Source organism: Callorhinus ursinus, unplaced genomic scaffold (assembly GCF_003265705.2).
Source record: "Callorhinus ursinus isolate GAN/ISIS: 27379988/994484 unplaced genomic scaffold, GSC_fseal_2.0 scaffold5, whole genome shotgun sequence".
NCBI lineage: Eukaryota > Metazoa > Chordata > Mammalia > Carnivora > Otariidae > Callorhinus > Callorhinus ursinus.
Window position 1 is genome coordinate 17,553,991 of NW_027397067.1, and position 21,024 is coordinate 17,575,014.

Sequence of the window (21,024 nt, forward strand, 5' to 3'; positions counted from 1 at the left end):
GGCAAGTGTTGAAAAAGTGTAGCACTACACTCTTGTCTTTAATAGGCACTGGCTTTTGTTATAATATCATAGTAGCTCTTCCTCTCTTTCTTCTTTAACAATGCAGTTGGTCAGTGAAATTCAGTGTTAATTCAGAAGTGACTAATTTATCAATATATGGACAAAAGGTAAATCATTGACCAAAGATATGAAATATTTTACAAAGGTTTCCTCTTTTCCATAACAGATGTCACTGGAGGTATATCCAGAAATGTTCCTTAACTCTGGTGACACTTTCATAGTCCAGAAGGTTGAAGGCCTAGGACATTTCTGGTGACATTTTTCTAATCTAAGGTAGATGTGCAGCTATCAAGCACTTAAATTGAAAAAGAATTTCCAACAGGAACTGTCTACTTTCTCATGTACCTACCGAGGCACCAGCCTGGTGAACTGTAGAATAACTGCATGTATTTAAATATATATACACACACAATACACATTTAAAATACATATATATATTTAAATCACCACCATAATGCCTCCTTCAAAACATAAGTATTACTTTATTCTGTATCAACTCTTAAATAAATGCTGTTTTTAACAACTTAGTCTTATAATGACTTATTCAGTGTTTCATGTGATCTTATTAGTACATTAGCAAGTGTATTCAAAGGGTCCCAAGGGAAGAAGCATCTTCGTACATCCAAATTAATTTTGGAGCATTAAATATTCAATTGAATTTTGTAAGTTATAACCCAACTACCAAAGATAAATGCATTGTAAAACTAACTGGATGTGCCTGTTCCGTTTTAGAAATGCGTAGTTTATATGCTTAAGAACTACAGTGATTAGGATTGGTATAGACATAAATGAGAAGAGCATTTGTGAAGTTATTAAAGTCAAAATATTTTTTATATGAAACATTTTCCCAAGCGCCATTTCATAGCAATTAAATTTGTTGCTTCAAGTGGAGAAGCTATCAAGTTTCTCCTATTAGAAGTAGGCACTGGAAAATAGCATAGAAAAACTATATTTTATGGTACCAAAGTAGTAGCTTGATAAAGTGAGTCTTTCTCACACCACAAACAAAAACAAAAATAAGCAGTGTTGGCCCTGTACTTTGGAGGAATGCCCTGTGAACCCTTCTCCTCTTTGCCTTTCCTCTTTTCCTGCCCTCTACAATTATTTAACAACTTATAGTTAATCAGGGTTAATTATTATTTCCATTATGAATTGATCTTCCATTCATAGAATTACCAAGTCTTAAAGCTGGAAGTAACTTCCTAAATTATTTAACTTAACCTCAGAGGAGTAATCTGAGGTACAGAGAGGCAATTGCAGTATCTGTGTAAGCCACTGGTGTATGTATGTATTTTTAGTAGGAAATTAATGCAAGGAGTTTTGTTTTCTCTTGTGCTGAAGTCAGGGTGAAGGAAGCCAGGAGCTGAGAGTTTTACTCTATGAACATTGAAAAGAAAAAATAAAGTCATGATTACCTTTGCAGCTTTTATTAAAAATATAAATATTCAACATTCTTTTACACAACCAAATGGACCAAGGATTGGGAGAGATGTTTTATTACTGAAACGTTTACAAGGAAAGGTTGATTCAAAGAGCTTACAGATTTTGTTTCACCCACCCAAGAGAGTGACATTCTCTTTGGCTCAGACCACAACAAAATAAATTGGGTGACTTCTGTCTGCTTCAAAACATTTCCTTCTGGGTCTACACTTTCTATACACCATTAAAGACACCTGGAAATGGAAACTAAAAGTAGACAATACAAATAACATTTTGTTGCTGTTACTGCACGTGAATACACTTTGTGCATGCTAATTAAGTATAGGCTCTCTTGCTGTATATCGTCTAGGCTTCAAGCTATAAAAAAATAAACAAATGGTATCAGAGCAACGCTATGGTACGGAATACTGTATTTTTTTTTTAACTTTTTTGTGCTAAATGCTGCATCTTTTTGGTCAAACGCACCGTTTTATTTCCCAATAATCTCCATCAGTTTCCTGTTGCTGTGAGCTTGCTGCGCTAACTGTTCGGCCCTGGCCATTTCCAAGACTTCTCGGAGGAGGTGGAAGGTGAGATCCAGCGAGATGGGAGGTTCCTCGGATCGCCTCTCCCTCTCCGGTGTCTCTTGGCGGCTGCCAAGGGCGTTCTCCGCTCCGCGCTCGGCGGGACCTGCGGGGCTGTCGAGCGGGCGCCGGGGCAGCGGCAGCTGCTGCAGCAACGCGCGGAAAAAGTTGGCGGCCGCCTCGTCCGGCGAAAGGCGGCTGCCGCTGCCGCCAGCGACAGGTGAAGAGGCGGGCAAGAGGGGCGCAGCGGGGCTCTTGTTGAGGTTACCCAGGCGGAGGAAATATTCCTCCCCCATGCGGAGCAGGACGGGCCGAGCCTGAGGCTGTTGGGGCTGCTGGGGCTGCGGCGGCAGCTGAAAGAAATCCATGGGCTGGGGGTGCTGCGGCACCTGCCGGGCGCCGGGGATGGGCCCCCGGCTGACGAGGGCCCTGCATGGTGGGCAGGGCAGGAGAGCCACCAGCAGGACGCCCGCGGACAAGAGCAGCGGCAGCCGCATGTTAGGGGCGCTCGCTGAGGCAGAGAGGTGCGCGGAGAGCGGAATGAGAGAAGGGAAGAGAGAGAAAGAGTTGGTCAGAGTTTAGCTCAAATGGGAGGTGCGCTCGGGGTCCTCCTACATGACACCCACAGACGTGCCTCAGGGGTTCGGGCAGGCACTGTCCGCGGTGCTGAAGCTCTCGAACTAGGACTTCTAGAGTTGGAGGGATGGGGGGCGGCAGGAAAGGGACTACTACAGAGCTCAGCACCAAGCTCAGCCCCTCGTCAGGCTGGAGGGACCCTTCTTCTTCCGAGACCCTCGGAGGGTCTCTGAGTCCCCCTTCTAACGATTCCCAAAACTGATTCCCCGAGCTCTAGAGAAGATCTACAAATTTTAGATCTCCCCCGCCCCCACCCCTCCCTTTCCGGATGTTTCCGCGTCGTCCTCCAAATTCAGAACTGCTGCCTCGTCCTCCTCTTTCTCCATCCCAGCCCTTGCGTCCTTCTCTCAGGGGTCGGGATCGATGGCGGGGACTGGTCTACAATGCCAGCGAGGAGTAACTGGCAGTTCCAAGAATGATTAGCAGCCGTCTAAGTTTGCTTTTGACACATGCCGGCTACTACCGGAATCTTGAGGCACAGTCAGCACACACACAGGCACGCACACACACTCACACTCACACACATGCCCTCACAGGGACACCCGGCTCTGCCGCGCACACCGTGGCAGCTCAGGCAATGCAAAGTTGGAGGCGCGGTTCCGTCTAGGCACTCCCTACCTTCTGAGGTGCTTCTGCAGGTGAGTGGGGCGCTGCCGCCTCTCTGCAGAGGAACGTCTCCGGGCTTTTTCAGGGGTTTTCTTCCCTCTCCTTTCTGTCCTCACTCTCTTTTCTTCACCTCTTATCTTTCTCTTCAGTCTCTCAACGGACTTGGGCTCTGAGTTTCTCCACACCAGAGCCTGGAGTGGGATTTTATAGCGTCGACCCTCTTCAGAAACCACGCAGCATTTGCCTAATAAGCTGACGCTCTCTTGACAGCTCGATTGCGTGCTGCCTCTGCTCCTGCATAAATCATAGGGCCCTGCCAGAGAACGAGGGGCAGAGTTTTGCTATCTCAACACTGAATCTCACATCCAATTATATCAACAGATATTTATCGCCTCCTTGGTGACGTCAACGAGCCCTAAAATGGAAGGGCTTCTTATGACTTGTCCATTGACAAGAATTCTTGAATGAGATTTCCCAAGTGTGAAAACATACTGACCCCTTACTATGAAAGGTCAAATTTGGGGTCAGAAAGAGACATCGTATGAGAGGGGAGGGAAAAGGAAATGCGAGGGACAGGAGGTCTATCAATGCACAGTCTTATGGGGAAAGCAGCAACCAGTTATAAGGGTTGAATCTGGATCCTCCTCTTTCCTCTCCCTCCTAACTTCTCTGACCAGTTGTCTCTGGCAACACCTCAGTATCTGAAAATATCCCTTTGTTAGAGACAAAGTGTCCCGTCAGCTTTCTCCCTGGTTAAGAATGATGAACAAGGGTAGTAGGGATATCTAGCTTTTAAGCCTCTACCTGCTTTTTCTTCCCAAGAGCAAATAAAGGAATTACGAGTCTGCAGAAGCAAGACCAATGTCTCTTGAAATGAGGCTAAAGTTTTTAAAAATGATTGGCAGGAGCAGCTTCTATCTTGGGCCCTAGTGGCCCAAACTAGGGTCAGTTGGGGATGCAGCAAGATTTTAAATTCCCCCAGAACTTCACTGCTCCTCCTTTGTCTCTCCTGTCAGAATCCAAAATTAATTGTGGATTTTTCTATTCCCAAATTAGAGAGAGAAAAGTAAGAGTTGCATCAGTTATACAATCTTCATTTGGTCTACTTGATGCAAACCCAATGAGAGAAGCATCCATTCTATCTTCCTATTCTATGCTGGGAAAGGCTTAAACTGCCTGATAACAGGGCTCAATTCATCAGTTACATATTTTCATTGATGAACATTGAGCCCATAAAAAGGTAATCTCATTAATTTTATTTCTAAATACTATCAACATCCATCATAGTACCCACATCAGGGATACCCAGATTGTTGTTTTTTGTTTTTGTCTTTGTTTTTTTTTTTTTTTTGTCATCTCTTTTTCCAAATTTAAATGCATGGAAACCTGATAAATACAAAAATGCTCTCTGCACTACCACAGAATGGAATGCTAAGCTTATAAAACCATACTCAAATTTCAAATTAAATTGACACTATCATGTAAGTAGGAGGCAGTTACCTCTAATTTTGTAGTTCAGAATGCAATTCCAAACTCTGGTGTCTGTGATTTAATTCAGCTTCTAGATAACCATGAGTTCTTTATCAGAAATTTCCTGTTGCTCATTTCTGGTTAGCTTTGCTGCTTCCTTTGTAGCTACATGACAAATGATGCAATACATATTTCAACTTCCATTTTGGAAGCCCTATACTAATCCACAACTGCTCTTAGAAACAGAAGGAAGGTAGAAAGAGAAATGCTGGCAGTTTCCAGAGAATTCAGCCCATAGTTGGATCATTGTGCTATGGAATGTACTTTTAGATGAAATGTACATATGAGAACAAAGAAATGTGTCTTCTGGGAAAGATGTAGGTTGTTAATAGAAAATCAGAATTATATAGAAAATGGTTGAGCTTCTATAGGAAAGCAGTGTTTTATGTAGATAGGGGGCATACAGAACCTTGGTTTTTGTTATTGTGAGCTTTTTTCCCTTTGAATGGATCTTAACTTTTTTTGCTTACTTTCCTTTATGACCCCTTCACTGTCCCCAATGGCAGAATCAGCTTAGAGGTCAATCTGGAGGTGGAAGTAGATTTGGAAGAAGTTCAGGTAAATGGATACAGAAGAAGAACCAGGAAAGGGATAAGACCACGAGTTTAGCTGGGAAGGCCTGAGAGGTTCCTCCAGAGAAGACACATGTTTTGGACTCTGACTAACCCCATACCCCTTCAGATCTCTCTCCTTTGGGCCATATGAAGGATGTTGTTGTAGTATAGCTCCCTCATCACTATTGAATTCTTGCTGTGAGATTTTCCTGGAGTACGTAGTTGGTGGGGGACAGAGTGGCTCTGAATAGGGGTGAGCACAAAAGGCCTGGATCCCAGAGGAGGAGGAACTGGGCAGAGTAGCCCTTACTTGTGATTTATCCAAAAGTAAGATCTCATCAAATCACTGGATATTTACATTAGAAATGACTTGAAGAGATCATTTGGTTTAAGTGAGAACCAGAGAGATTAAGTGATTTACCTAGGTAATGGTGAAGTCAGAATTAGAATCCAATTCTTTTGACTAGCAGCCTGTACTATTTCTGTAATATAACAATACCCTTTGAACCTCCCCCTTTTTCTAACAGAGACACACAAACAAATAGAAGTGAGAAGATGAGGTTAGATAAAGCGACACATTCACACACCAATCCTAGACTTTCCTTATATTAATAAATTTCTTAAGACATGAGAACATAGAGATTTTCTGGACATGCTGATGCCCTGGCACCTGATCTTAAATCTCTGAGTGCACACACTGCAATTTACCTTTCAGATGAATCTTGTAGTTATAACATGAGGTTTTTAAATGTATTGCCAACTTATGATGCATTAATTTGATCTTCTACCTTAGTTCATGTTGGAGAAAAAAGATCTTTGGATAAAATACAGAGTTATGTGTTTCTCAAAATAATGATATAAATGTGTGATTGGAGAAATAATATGATGCAGAGGACTTATATGTGCAGTAAACTAAATTTCCAAGTCCATAAAAATCACCACTGATAGATTCGATCCTACATGTAGGAATAACTAGTCATTGGAGAACCAATTTAAATGCTTTTAGAACCTAAAAACACAACCCAAGGAACATAGGCATAAAAACAGGGATTATTTTACATTTTAAACCACATTTTTTCAATAAAAACATACTATAGGATATAGTTAAATTTTAAAAGACATGGCACAGTAGCCCAATAAATAAAGAAGCATCAGAAATAATAGGTAACTGCTGGGCTTATCCCTATCATCTGCATCTCCTTGCACTTTCAAGGAGTATCCCAACATGTGCCTCTATTAACAAAATTCATGGCAAACACAGTCTCCAAGTTTGCTAACTGAAACGTTTGTTGAAAGGAATCTACCATCTCCAATGACAGTCTTTAAAAATGCCTAGGGTAGACAGATGTTTTGGTAACTGTTTGTGCTTCAGATAGATTAGTAACTGCCTTCAGCTTCCATAGGTAGGACTAGGGAAAGGAACTCAAACAGCACAAATACCTAACTGCTTCACCAGTAACAATAGCTTTTATTATCAAAGCCACTCACCCTCTTTGTAGAAACTTGGAAAAACCAGAAAAGTATAAAGAAAAATATGAAATTCCTCAGATTCCAAAATTGAAAGATAATCTCAGTTAATATTTTGTGTCCCTTGAGAATTTTTCCTGAGCACATACATTTATGTAATTGAAATAACAATATGCTTTTATTTTGAATCTCTGCTTTAAAAAAAAAACATAAATAAAACAAATCTCTCTTATTTAAAACTTAAAAGTCATTGGTTGAAGGACTCTTTTTCAGATTCCTAGATTAAGTTTAGTATCTGTGCTCAGTGCTCTCCTAACATCATGAATGTCCTCCATCATAGAGTTCACATTTTTAAATAGTTACTGGTACAATATGTATCTTCCTCTCTGGACTGTAAGCTGTGTGGCAGAGATTGAGTGTCTTTATAAACTTCCATATTCAATACTCACAGCCCTTAGCATAGTGCCAAAACACAGTAAACAACCAATACACCTTCTACATGGATGAACTACAGAAAATGTGTTGAATGAAGTATAGAAAGTGACCCATAAGCCTATAATCGTGAAATAATTAAATGAACATTTTATAACTAAAATGTTATAGTCTGCTTTTTTTTGTTTAAAGTATCTCAAACATTTTCCTATATCTAAGTGACATCCATTTTATTGACTGCAAGGGGATGTACTGCAATTTCTATACATTCATTATATATCACCATACTAATGACCTGCTTTTTAATTTTTCTTCTACATCTTGCCTTTGTACCTTTAAGTAATACATCTACTGAATCATTTCCTGATCTTTCAAATACAAATAAGATCTGCTAACTTCCAGATGGTAAATGAGAATATTAGTATCACTTCAACTTTTCAAACAGCTTCCTGCACCTCCATCCCCCAGGCTCTCTCCTCTGTACTTTTACTTCTAGATTGTCAGTGTTAATCTTTTCATAACCATAGTTAAATCTTCTGTGTTTTGACTATAGGTTGACCTAAAACTAAAGCAATATAGTTTTAAATCACTGACTTTGTAAAAGTTGTTTGCTGCATAACAAAGTCATAGACTCTGATTATATTTCCTTTCTTGTTTTTGTTTCACCAAGTTATCTTTTTTTATATTCAACAGTCTGATTTTTCCTAGAATTACTGTCTTAATTTTGTTCCTGGTTTTCTGTGTTTTGTTTTTTCAGATTTTCTATCATGACAAGTAATCTATCAAACCTCCCCCTCTTTTTTAGGACCCCTCTCCTTGAGCACTACAACGTGCTGCTTTTAGACTGGTTACTTTCTAAATATGATGTACAGAATTGAATTCTCAATTGAATTCATTATCTAGAATCACATGATTTATTTCTTCCTGATTTCTCAATGTATTTTGCTGGACCACATCCGCAGTTAACTTTCTAAGAAAGGATGTATAGTAAGTAGATTTTCTGAATTCTTGCATTTCTGAAAATGATTTTATTTTACCCATATAATTGTTTTAAATGCTACTTTAGCAAGATACACAATTCCAGGTTGAACACAGTCTTCCTCTAGAACTTTGAAAGTATTGTTCCCTGTGTTTTATCATCCAGTGCTGCTGATGAGAAATCCAATGTCATTCTGATTCTCATTTCTTTATAGGACCCTTTTTCCTCTCTCTCATTCTCACTTGAAGATTTTAGTATTTTCTCTTTGTTGTTGATGTTCTGAAATTTCACAATGATATTGGGTCTTTTCTCATTTATCCATTTGAATTTGGGGATTCTTGCTCTTCAAGTATATGAAAATTTCTCGCATTATTTTTATGATAATCTCCTCTGTTTTCTATTCCTTCTTTCTGGGACTTTTATTGAAGATGTTCCTTCCCTGTTGGCCCTCTATGTTTGTTATATTCTCTCCTTTTAGGGCTCTTTCTTTTGTATTCTATTTTCTTGGAGGGCTCCTAAATATCCTCCAGCTCTTCAATTAGTTTTATTTTACAGCCATATATTCAATTTCCAGGCTTTTTATTCTTTCTCCATCCTTTCTTCATAGCTCTTATTTTTGCTTTATAGTGTAATATTTTCTCAAATTTCTTTAAGAATATTAACTAGGAAACATTAACTTTCTTTCTCTGAATCATCTATTCCATCCATGGTCATTTAAAAAAATTTATTTATCTTGGTTGCTCTATTTTATGTTGGAGACTTCCCTTAAGTCTCTTAAGGTAACCTATATATAAATGGTGGCACTCTCATATTTAAGAATTAGGTGACACAAAGCTGGCTGGGAACTATCTGTGAAGGACAAGGACCTTGTCACCAAACAGCCTTCCCTTTAGGGTGATCAGATGGTGAAACAGTCACTACTATGGTAATACCCATCAATGTCAAATTACAGAGAACTTTTCTGTGACACTATTCAACTTCAGTTGAGTAAAATATATGTATTAGTTTGTTAAAGCTGCCAACACAAAGTGCCATAGACTGGGTGGTTTAAACTGAAATTTATTTTCTCATGTCTCTAGAGGTTACAAGTCCAAGATTAAGGTTTCAGCAGGGTTGATTTCTTCTAAGGTCTATTTCCTTGTCTTGCAGATGGCCATCTTCTCCCTGTGACTTCACATGGTCTTTTCTCTGTGAATATGTCTTAATTTCATCCTCTTATAAAGACACCAGTCATACTGTATTACCATCCGTACAACCTCATTTTACTTTAATTACCTCTTTAGAGACCCTATCTCCAAATATAGTCACATTCTGAGGTACTGGGGATAAGAACTTCAACGTATGAATGTTGGGGGGAGGCAATTCAGCCAATAACAACATACTTTACAAATGTTTACTTCTTTGCTTTTTGCCTAACAGGTAGATATTTGAATGTTCAACGTTCTCCACAAAGGATAAGAAAGGTTGGCAGAGGGGTTAACTCTTCCCTATATAGACTTTCAAGTATCCCTTTGAATACTTGATCCCTTTTCTCCTTCCTGCCTTTGGTGATACTTGGAGTTTCTAAGTCCTGAGTCCCTCTTGGGTTCTGCAGGTGGGATCCTTCCTCAGCTGCCTGCTCCTTTGTGTGCCTTCTGCAATGGCTTCCTTACCTCTTACTTCAGATCTTCTCTGTTTTCCTTCCTCAGCTATCCCTCTGCAGACCCTTTATAGCTGCATCCTCTGCCTTGTTTCCTCAGATACCACTTCATCTTTTGTTAAACCCTCTTACCTGCTTATGGTCCTCATCCTATTCTCTTTATCATTTTGGGTTTATACTATCATTTTAATGGGATTTCAGAGGGAGGGGAGGTAAACACTCATGTATTTTGGAAAGACTTCTCTGAATAGAGAAGTAGAGAGTATATTGTTAGAGAGAATTGGAGGAGCGAGGCGGCAGATAAATTTATGGTCTTTACCATGGTCATTACCACTGGGCCACTGTAGCATAAACATCACATGCCAGTGATGCCAGGAGCTGTATAAGACAATGGCAGGGTCTCCTATGATTGCTCCAGGAGCCTAGGACACTACCTATGGGCAGCCACACCCCTGTTCAGGGATTTGTAGGGGCAGGGCTTCCTTTCAGTTCCCCATCAGTCAATAATTCTCTCAGTATCCAGAAACCACTGGGTGCCTCATCTCCTTTCTTCAGAAAATGGCAAGGATTTTGTTATTTGTCCCTTTATTTTTTCCAAAAGTTAGGAAGTAACTAACTGGGGAGATGACTCAGAGCAACAGAAAAGGGGCATGTTTCTGCTTCTCTAACAAGCCCTTGCCTTGATAGACATGACTGACCTTTCTGTTTACATCATAATACATTGAATTTTCTGTTTGAGGCTCCAGATAATGGATGGAGGGCAGTGAGAAGATGTGTGTGAACTTTCTGTCATGAAGGGCAATTTGCAGGAACTAATCATCTTACAATAGTTGGTCATAAGAAAGAAATCTATCAACCAAGCATCCTGCACAGGTATTTATATTCATGAACATTTCTTGACTCTAAAGAAAGATTTCTCAAAGAGCTCTCCTAGGAATGTTACTGGTGTTACAAAGGGGAAAAATGGAGAAGGAGGGGAGATGTAAAGAAAGGTTTTTTACTGCAGAAATTTCTAGTACTTTAAAATATTTTTCCTGCACTGTAAATATTCAAGTCTTCAGCATTTCCCAGACTTATCTGACCACAAAGCAAGTATACTGTTGGACTAGTTGGGAGATATAATAAGTCAAGGCATTTTATGCAGAGCCCAGCTACACTTTCTTTGGGATCTGTATTAAAGTACATGACTAGAGCTACTGAGTCATTTTCTACCACTCCTCAGAGAAACTTTAAAGATGACACTTTTTACCCTTGAAGATAGGGTTTCAAGGTATGGGGAGATGTCTATTTCCAATGCTTCTCAGGATTATCTGCCCTGGGAAGGGTCACCTGGGAAATAACTGTAGAGCCCTCCCTTACCACCCATAAATGGTCAGGTCTGCTGGCATACCTCCTAGTAAGGAGAAGGAGTTGGTCTCTACGGTAATTTAACCCAGTCAAAATCTATGGGCCAACCTTGCAAAGGAGGACCTCTTTTGGGTATGAAAAGGCAGAAGTGTCCTAGACAAAACTGATTGCAATGGGTGATATTGGGTTTTTCACTAAAAAAATTCAGTCACTCAAGAGGCAGGAGGCAGTGAGGGCTGTAAGGATGGACAGAGACCATGAGCAGTCAACATTTAGGAGCTATGGATTTCAAAGATGTTGTTCCTGGTTGTGGGTGTAGGCCTTTTTTGAACCTTGATGCAAGCTCTTTTCATCTCCAAGGCTTCTGTCATCCACTTGTGGGAAATGTGATATTAGCTTTCATTATGAGATCTACAGGTCTTTTCTCATGTGTGTGTGCTTGTTTGTTTTCTAGCTCTTTGTGAGATTACTTCCCACTCTGTAGTCTGTACACTGCTGGTACACTGCTTATACATGGTGTTTACTGGTGGTTAACTATGTTCTACTTAAAAGAAGGACTACCTTAATTCAAGGTGGTCTCACAATTGTGAGTCAACGAACCCTTGAAAGGATGGTTATATGAAACCTATATGTGGGAAAGAAAGGATAGGTCTCACTTGCCATAGTCACTGTTCTCTTTCACATGAATTTTAGAAGTGATCTGAGCAACAGTGTTCCTGGGATAATGAAAAGATTTTAATGGCCTCAAGCAGCAGTGAAGTTTAATGCTCCTATTCATATAAAGTTAAATATAGAAACATATGTGAGCCTCACCTCATTTTCCAACTTGTTTTCTTTGTAGTTTAATTCTCAATAGCTGTAAAGTTCTAATTTGTGCTAATGTACTCTTCACAGCAACAACAATAATTGCAATAAAGGGATTTTTCAAATTTGTATGGAGAAATACAATTATACAATCTGATAGATTTCTTCTGTAAAAAGAGTTACTCAGCTTTTTGAGGCAGAACCATATCTGATTCTTGTTTTTAATGGAATTTGTTCTAATGTCTTTACTTGAAGACTTCACTAAGAACAAAACTCTTCAAAGCATCCTTACAAATAGAATAAAGAATGTTACCTGGCTCCCTGTTCCTGTGGGGCCCTCTAGACTTCTGATTGGCAGTTGTCCAATTACTTCAATACAGTTTTGACTCTATTATTTCCTAGGTGGGTGGCCTTAGACAAGTTATTTAAATTTTCCAAACTTATTTCCTTATTTGTCAAGCCAATATAAAATGTTGCTTTCTTTATTTGTCCCCCGTAGGGTTATGGGATTAAATGAGAGAGTGATTTCAGGGCCTAGACTATAAGAAGCAATCAATAAATATTAGGTATTATTGTTTTGAGCTAATGATGTGGTTGTTGTTGCTGCTGAAGGCAGTGACCCTATTTAATCTCAGCTCCTCAGAGCCTAGCATTAGCTCAATATTTATTAGGCATAATGTTTATTAATGAAATAAAATAAATGTAATCAATAAGATTTTCTAATACCGGAGGTTTTTCAGTCACCCAGAAGATTTAAGAAAAAAAATTAATTAATAGATTTAATTTTTTTAAGAGCAGTTTTAGGTTTACAGAAAAATTGAGCAGAAAGTACAAGGAATTCCCATATGCTCTTTCTCCCTTCACCTTAGTTCTCCCCTATTGTCATTATTATTAATATCTTGCACTTGTATGCTACATTTGTTACAACTGATGAACCAATGTTGATACATTATTACTAATAAAGTCCATAGTTTACCTTAGGGTTCACTCTTTGTGTTGTATATTCTGTGAATTTTGACAAATGCATCATGTCATGTGTCCACTATGACAATATCACACAGAATCATTTCACAGTTCTGAACATCCCCCTATTCGTGTCTTCCTCCCTCCCTCCCTTCCTCCAACCCCTGATCTTCATACTGTCCTTATAGTTTTGCCTTTTTCAGAATGACATACAGTTGGAATCATACAGTATGTAGCCTTTTCAAACTGACTTCTTTCACTTAGCAATATACATTTCAGGTTCTGCCTTGTCTTCTCAAACAAAGATACATTTTTTACTTAGGAATAGCATTATTTTGAGTTGGGAAATATCTGTTTGGCTGGTGTCACTCTACTTGGTAGATGTCTGCTCACTTAAGGATTATTTCTTTGTTGAAACTTCTATTCTTAGCCTGGTCATTTATCCATTTAACTAAAATTAGGTGTACTCAAAGGAGAATTTTACATTATAAGGAGGGGTTAAAAATATCCACATTCCTAATAAAAAATAAAATACAAGAATATATACATCTTTTTTCTATTCCAAGATCAGTAAGTCCCTCATTTCCTAATGGGAATGCCTTTGGGACATGCCAGGCAGGGCTCTGGGCACTTTCCATGCATCATCTCAGCTAATCCTCCCAAAACTCCAGGAGGTGGGTATTGTTACCCCTAGCACAGATGGGAACACTCTCAATTCCTGCCCCACAGGCTGATATAGACTTGTCAGATTCTCTGAATTTAACCTGGATGACCACTCACATCAAGTTGGCTGAGAGTTCATTTATTTTCTCCATACCCTAAATGTCCTTGGATGACCTTACTATTGTTCATTCTTAATCTCTGCTTTAAAGTCAGGCAACAGAAAATAATCATTCATCATATTTTTTTAAAATCCCCTTTACTCATCTGTTTCCCTGAATCAATCTCCAGATAGATCCACCCCCCTCCTTTATTCAATCAGAGAGAGAAGGTGGGGACAGCACAGGTACAGCTGCCTTCGCAACTTCCCAGGAGGCCAGCCCTAGACTACCAGGCCTCTTCCAAGTCTCATTTCTTTGATAATTTCATGTTCATCCCATTCCATCAAATATTCTGAAATATAGTTTCTTGTGCAGCCCTTCAGCTTCCTCTTACCTTCTTACTGTTTACACCTTTCGAGCACTTATAAAAAGTATGTCTCTCCACTGGCCTAAAATTTAGAAAATGCATAAATATATTTATTTGGCTCCTTCAGTGGCTTTTCTAGGTGCTTGAACTTTTCATAGGGCTTTTTGTGAGGGAAGATGGGAAAGAGTAGGCTTTTCACTAAACCTCCTGAAGCTGGGTCATTTAGATTTCTGTAAAAGAGCTGTCATGTTCCTCCTGCTCCTATTTCTATGTCTAATCACGGGGCAGCTCCTGACTTGGAGCATGGTGCTACTGAGACCTCCATTCCCATATACACAGGTGGCCTCCCTGGTACAGCGCCAGGGTGGTGAGACTGGTCAGGATAGGGTTGGGAGCACCAGGAAGGGGAAGGCTCAAAGCAGGGCCCTTGTATCTATGCCAATCGCATCCCTAAAGTAATGGCAGGGCCCCTGAAACCATGTCAGCTCTCTCCAACACTGAGCACCTTCTTTGGGCCAAGAATAAATGTAAGAATGAACACAGCAGTGACTGAAAATTGGAACTTTGAGGTTTTAATGAAATACAAAAATGTCAACCCCATGTTTTTATCTGCTGGGATTTTATCAGAAATCTTCTGATAGGAGGGTAGCCTGAAAGGGGCTGAGCAGGTTCTCAGGAACTAGCCACTAAGACTTCTCCTCTGGGAACTTTGGGACAGTGCAGCAACTTCCCTTTTGGTCAAAAAAAGTGTAATAATGGCTTCCCTTATTTATGCTTCTTCCAGAAGCCTTTACCTTCCTTATTTCTCATCTCACTGGAGCTCTGCTAAGAAGTAGATGTTATTATCTATATAGTCCATAGATGAAGAACCAAAGGCTCAGAATAGGCAAGTAACTTGGCTGATGTCTCCCAGCTGATACATGGAGGCGTGCTGGGATCCCCAAAGAGTTCCTCTGTTCTCTTCTCCCCTTTCTCACTCAGGCCTTCCAGGACTCTGGGGAGGATTTGGGTGAGGTCACATGGTTTCGAAGGAACAGGCCCCATATTTACCCCACGCTCCTGGTTTGTCTCTTTCCTCAGCACTAACCACGAGGTGTAATTATGAGGAATACCACACTACTTGTGTTCATGTCACTCAAAAGAACATGAACTAAAACATCTGGGCTTGGTGGGAACATCCCTGGAAACTTACCTAGGTATTATCCATAGTTATGTGCCATTTGCTCTTGGTTTTTCTTCTTTAATTTTAATTCTCACACCTCTTCTATATAAACTATGCTGAACATCCCATTCCTTTGCTGTCATTCCCAGGAGCAATGGGGACAATCTCCTAAAAAATGTGCTTATCCAGATCCTCAAAATAGATTCCAACCTCCCCATATCTCTGGGCCTTGAAAACATTTATATGGTTTCTCATTCTATAATGGATGTTACATTGATGTTTATGCTTCACACCAGTTTCTAAATTAATATTTGCTATATGGAGGTCTGCTAATTAATATGTACCTTTCCTGAAATTTCAAATCAGCTATCTGAAATGGGAGGAAGGCAGAAAGCAACTTGCAAATTCTGTGCATAATGAAGTGAGGAACAAGCTCACATAATGAAGACAAACAATTATACAACATTTGCATGATTCTTTTTTCTTGCAACATGAGACAAGACACACGGAGCTGATTAGCATACTGCCTTTGCCGTGAGTTTTGTTTCTTATTTCCCCACCATTTGGTAGGATTCTCAAAGCCAAGAACAGGTCACAATGTTTTGTCAAAATTTTCTTATATTATCCTAGGGAATGTCAGGCAACCAAGATCACCTGGCCAAATTCAACCTGACACTGGTGACTTCTGTTTCTGTGACTGTCCTGGGGGTGTGTCCCTCACCTGATACACATATGCCCAGAGCAAGACCCCAATTCAGGCCCTAACTACTGAATTCAACTGGCCAGAGAGTCCCAAAATACTTGCTAGTCCCCAAAGTATTTACTGTGCTTCTACTATGTCCCAGCCCCAGGCTAGATGCTGGAGATAAAATTGAACAAGTAAAATCCTTGTTGCCCTTGAAGTATTGACTGCCCGTCGAGGAAGACATGCTAACAACATTTACAGTAAGTGCTCTGTGAGTACAAAGGGAGTCTACTCTGACAGGCAGGTGGAGGAAGGTTTGGGAAGAGCTCCACAGAAGGAAACTGATTCAGGCAAGCTGGGGATTCATCCAAGGTGCTTGAGAGGCTGTCAAACAGTCTGTTAAGAGCCTACCTTTTGTGTGACTGGGTAGGTCATATAAACTTTCTGTACCTCAGTTTCTTCATCTGTAAAATGGGGATAATAATAGGACTTACCTCATAGAGTTATTGCTGTGAGGATTAAATGAGTTGTACACAAAAACCTTAGTATGGGTTCTGGAACACATTAAGTGCTCTGGGAGTGTTAGCTTTCATCATCTGAACTATGGCAGGAGCTGGAGAGGGAAATCACAGCCTCAAGAAATGTTAAGGGCAAGTAAAGGCAGGCTGTAGGGCAGAGGGAGAAATCCAAATGGATCTCATCATTTTGTCTTGGGTTATGGGGCAGATGGTGAACATAGCATTTTGGGATAAGAAGATGAAAAGACTTATTTGGAAAATACTGAGACTAAAGAACCTAGGGAATATTCAGATAGAAATATCTAACCAGCGGTTGTAAATAGGAATGTGAGCTCTGGAGAGAAGTCTGAGCAGGAATGGAGAACTGGAACCCTTAACAAGAGGTTGAAGCCATGGCTTGGAATAGTCTAAGTGGAGCAGGATGAGAAGAGAAGCCAGGGAGGGAGCTGAGGACAGTCAAGATTTAAAGGATAGCCAGAGAACATGGGGGAGACTGAGGAGGGGTGGTTCAAGAGTGAGAAAGAGAACCAAGAAAGAATGGTCTCATGAAGCAGAAGGGAAGAGAGCTCTTGAAGGAGAGAGTAGTCAGAAAAGTAAAAATGCTACACAGAAGTGCCATGATATAAAGATCAAGAGAGATCCATTTGGTTTGGTAGGCAAAGCCAGGGGTCAAAGGGCTCAAAAAAGCAAAAGGGAACACTGAGAAAGCACAGAGATTTTAACTGCAGGAAGCAACCACCTCCTCTAGGGCCAGGGAAACAAAAGGCAGAGGTGGGAGCCACTGGAATCCAGGCCCTTGGAGGAGAAGCCCCATGGAGCTGGGCTCTGGCCTCTAAGCAGGGAGTGCTGCCCAGTAGGTGCTGACACGTCTGGAGCTCAGTGAAGGGCCTCAGGGAGCTGGGACTCAGGGGAGGGGAGCCCATTCAGCTAGAGCTGATGACTTAGAAGCTTGGAAGATGGACCCAGCAGAGTAGAGTCTGGGACCTCTGAGGAGAAGGGCATGAGGATGGCTCTGGGGGTTCTGGCAGAAGCAGGAGACTGGAATCAACTACTCCACATGGAGTGTGGGGCTGTTGCTGGGGAGATGCTGACCAAAACAAGTTTCATACTAAGCCTGCAGTAAGGTGAGTTCCATACTGATCAGTAAAAGCATCTTAAGGAGATGGGAAAGATGGAACCCAGCGCACAGGTGCAAGGATTGGCCAAGACATAAGCAAGAGAACATCAATTCCTCTGAGAGGTGAAGATGTTGCACAAAGCCAAACAAACAAAACACCCACTTTGTAAGTGAAGTGCTGAGTCTACTACCAAATGACCTAAACTACCACATGATCTAAAGCACCTCTCCTCTTTTTGCCAAGGAGATCTTTCAGGTCTTCACACACATCACTGAGGCCTTCTTGGACCACCCTATCTAAAATTTTTACCCATCCTTTCCACATACCTGAAAACCCCCTTTCTGTTTGTCTTCCTTAGTGCTCACATTCTTACTTATCAGATTTATTTGTTGTCTCTCCAAAAAGCAGGGATTTTTGTCTGTTTTGTTCATTGTTGTAACCCAAAGTTAAGACAATACTTGGCACAAAGTAGGCGCTCAATAAATATTTGCTGAATACATGAATGAATGAAATAGCCATTGTAAGTACTGCTGAAATAGAGCATGGGATACATTTTTGGGTTTAGAATATTTATCCACTAGTATTCAGATGCTTTCTCCTGGGACTTGTGAGGGACATGGGAAAAGAAAATGGAGGAGTCTCTAATATCACAGAATTTATAACAGTTGAAGAAATGAAACAAATTAGCCCATATGGTAACAAAAGAATGAATGAACCCTGCCCTCCTTCTTCCCAGGCTATACTTCCCCCTTCACACTGGTCTACAACCATCTGTCCCTTTCTTGGATCCCTCACAGTCCACAGCATCCTTTCTGCCCCCCAGCCCAAGATTCACTGCCTTCAGCTGGTCCAGGTCATGAGCTCCAGTGGGCAGAGTTCTTGGCCCCCTCCTGGGAGTAAGATTAGAGGGTCTGGGCCCACTGGTGCAGCTTTCTCATACCTGACACGTGTGTGTTTTGAAAGCCTCATCAGAGCTGACTTTGATGGGCAGCAGGAGCCCTCCAGGCAGCGTGCTGCCAGTACTGTCAGCCCAAATTGGGTGATGGGGGGTTGGGGGTCATATCACCAACTGTCAAGGTGTTAGAAGAGATCTCAGAGTGCTTCATGGATGCAAAGGATGAAAATCAGCAACACTGAATATGCGTGTGCTGTTCTTAGAGGAAACACTGGGTAATAGTGCAGTACTCTGGACTATTCCCATAAAATTCTGTTTATTCTTTTTTGAGCAAAACCAAATTTAGTGTACCCAATGTATATGCACACATACACATGCCACATAGAAATGCACAGACATCACACACACATCATCACCCACAATACACAAACACAGGCAGGTACTAAGTGTGTACGTGCAGACACACAAAGGCACACATATACACACATTGCAGGGCTAGTCCTCAGCCAGAGAGTTTGGGGAAATAACTAAAAGAAAGAATGAATGAATGAATGAATGAATGAAGTTAATGTTTTATCTGTGATCACTTAATAGAGGATAGAACACAGTAACCATCTACTCTCAACCCTCCCAGTTTAAAACAGTTTCCTACTGAGGTAAGAGTTTAAGTTCTTTTTTAAAAAATTCAAAAGGGTTCCTCCCAAAAGCTTTTGCTACTACTAGAGTTTATTATTTTAAAGGATCCAATAATTTGTTGGGGACTTTTTCCTTTAAAGAGAGGAAGTCTCTCTGAAGAGAATGGCAGTGTGTTTACTAATAAATCATGCTGAAGCAGCAGAGTTGAGTTCGTGGAAAGGGCACTGGACTGGCAGCCAATTGAACTGGATTCCAATCATGTCTCTTTACTATTGTTAGATGCAACTGTGTGCAAATTACCTCTTTCTCTCAGAGTCTCAGTTTTCTCATTTATAATTGGGTGGTGAGGTAGGAGAATATTTACTTAAATATAGTGCATTGATCATCCATACTCATCTATATTCTGCCCTAAGACTTCCCAAAATAGAGAAAGCTACAGATTGGTTCTCAACTGGGTGGGGATTTTGCCCTACTCCCCAGGGATATTTGTCAATGTTTGAAGACACTTTTAGTTGTCATGACTGGCATCTGGTGGGTAGAAGCCGGGGATGCTGCTAACCGTCCTTCCATGCACAGGACAGGTCTCACAACAAAGAATTATGCAACCTAAGATGTCAAAAGTTCCAAAGTTAAGAAATCCTGCTCTTGACCCAACAGTTGATCTTGTACTTTTAAACCCTCTCCTAATTAGCAGACTGATAGACATGTATCTACCTACTGTTATGGACTGAAAAGTAACCTCCTAAAATTCATATTTGAAGTCCTAGCCCCCAGTACCTCAGACTGTGGGTATATTTGGAGATAGGGCCCTAAAGAAGAGGTAATTAACTTAAAATGAGATAATTAGGGTGGGTCCTAATCCAGTCGGCCTGCTGCATTTATAAGAGGAAGGGACACCAGGGACACAAAAACTCAGAAGAAAGGCTATAAGGGGACACAGTGAGAAGATGACTGACACTGGCCAGAGAGGCCGCGGGAAAAACCAAATCTGCCAACACCGTGATCTTGGACTTGCAGCTTCCAGAACTGTAAGAAAATAAATTTCTGTTGTTTAAGCCACAGGGTCCATGGTATTTTGTTATGACAGCCCTAGAAAATTAATACACCCACTTCACAAATAACAAGAGGATTCTTTTCCAAAGCAATGGAATGCCCACAGAGAAAAGACCTCCAACCTGACAGTTATGGGTCCCCAGGACTATTGCCTACTTCCCCACATCACATTAAAGGGAATGGCCAACCAGCAAGCATTGGCCACTCCCCTTCCCCTTACACACACACATACACACACACACACACACCCCTCAAGATCAGTTTATTGTCTGGTTCCTAAATATGATGGAACAGCCAAATATCATTGGACTTTTGAAGAAATTCTACAACACAAGAGAGAGACCAAAATAAACAAGCAGAACATGTAACTCTGAAAAGAACAGACATACTTTAGAAAAACTTTTAAAAGTTTAACTTTTAAGAACTCTTTAATTAATATTCCTAGAAAGAGTAAAAAAATTATTGCATCAACAAAACACAAATAGCTAATGAGGAAGGACTATTGTAAAATAAAAATATGTCTCTGAAATTCAAATAAATTGTGGATAAAATCTAATAAAATCACCAGGTAGTGGGACACAGAGAAGTGAAAAACTAAGAGAAAAGGTAAGATTTATAGAGGATCAGACCAGGAAGCCTCACATCAAATCAATGGAGCGACAGAGAGAGAAAACAAAAGGGAGGAAATCATCAAAGAGATATCACAAAGGATTTTCCAAGAGTCAAAGGACATGAATGTACAAATTAAGATGCCAATCAAGTGTCCAAGGCAATGAGCTAACTAAATTACATACATGCATATACACGTG

At 40.5% G+C, this 21,024-nt stretch overlaps 1 protein-coding gene and 1 long non-coding RNA gene across 4 annotated transcripts in view; one reads left to right on the plus strand and one right to left on the minus strand.

The window, feature by feature from the left end:
- Window positions 1-1,484: 1,484 nt before the first annotated feature.
- CRH (corticotropin releasing hormone) overlaps window positions 1,485-21,024 on the minus strand; it is a 184,100-nt gene continuing 164,560 nt past the window's right edge. Inside the window, exons 15-17 of one of the 2 annotated variants that reach the window (XM_073892838.1) lie at window positions 3,318-3,618; window positions 1,966-2,574; window positions 1,485-1,733 (exon numbers count right to left, since the gene is read on the minus strand). In XM_073892838.1, coding sequence (XP_073748939.1) covers window positions 1,970-2,560 — 591 coding nt within the window. In that variant the 5' untranslated portion in view covers window positions 2,561-2,574; window positions 3,318-3,618 and the 3' untranslated portion in view covers window positions 1,485-1,733; window positions 1,966-1,969. Of the gene's footprint in view, window positions 2,575-3,317; window positions 3,619-21,024 lie in introns of both variants that reach the window. The other variant, XM_073892839.1, reaches the window with a different exon arrangement.
- On the plus strand, window positions 2,192-16,147 carry LOC141372800 (uncharacterized). Of its 2 annotated transcripts, none has more exons than XR_012378223.1 (3): window positions 2,192-2,283; window positions 10,646-10,779; window positions 15,677-16,147. It is a non-coding gene; the product is annotated as an uncharacterized lncRNA (long non-coding RNA). The 2 variants fall into 2 exon arrangements; XR_012378224.1 differs by lacking the exon at window positions 15,677-16,147 and adding an exon at window positions 14,933-15,034.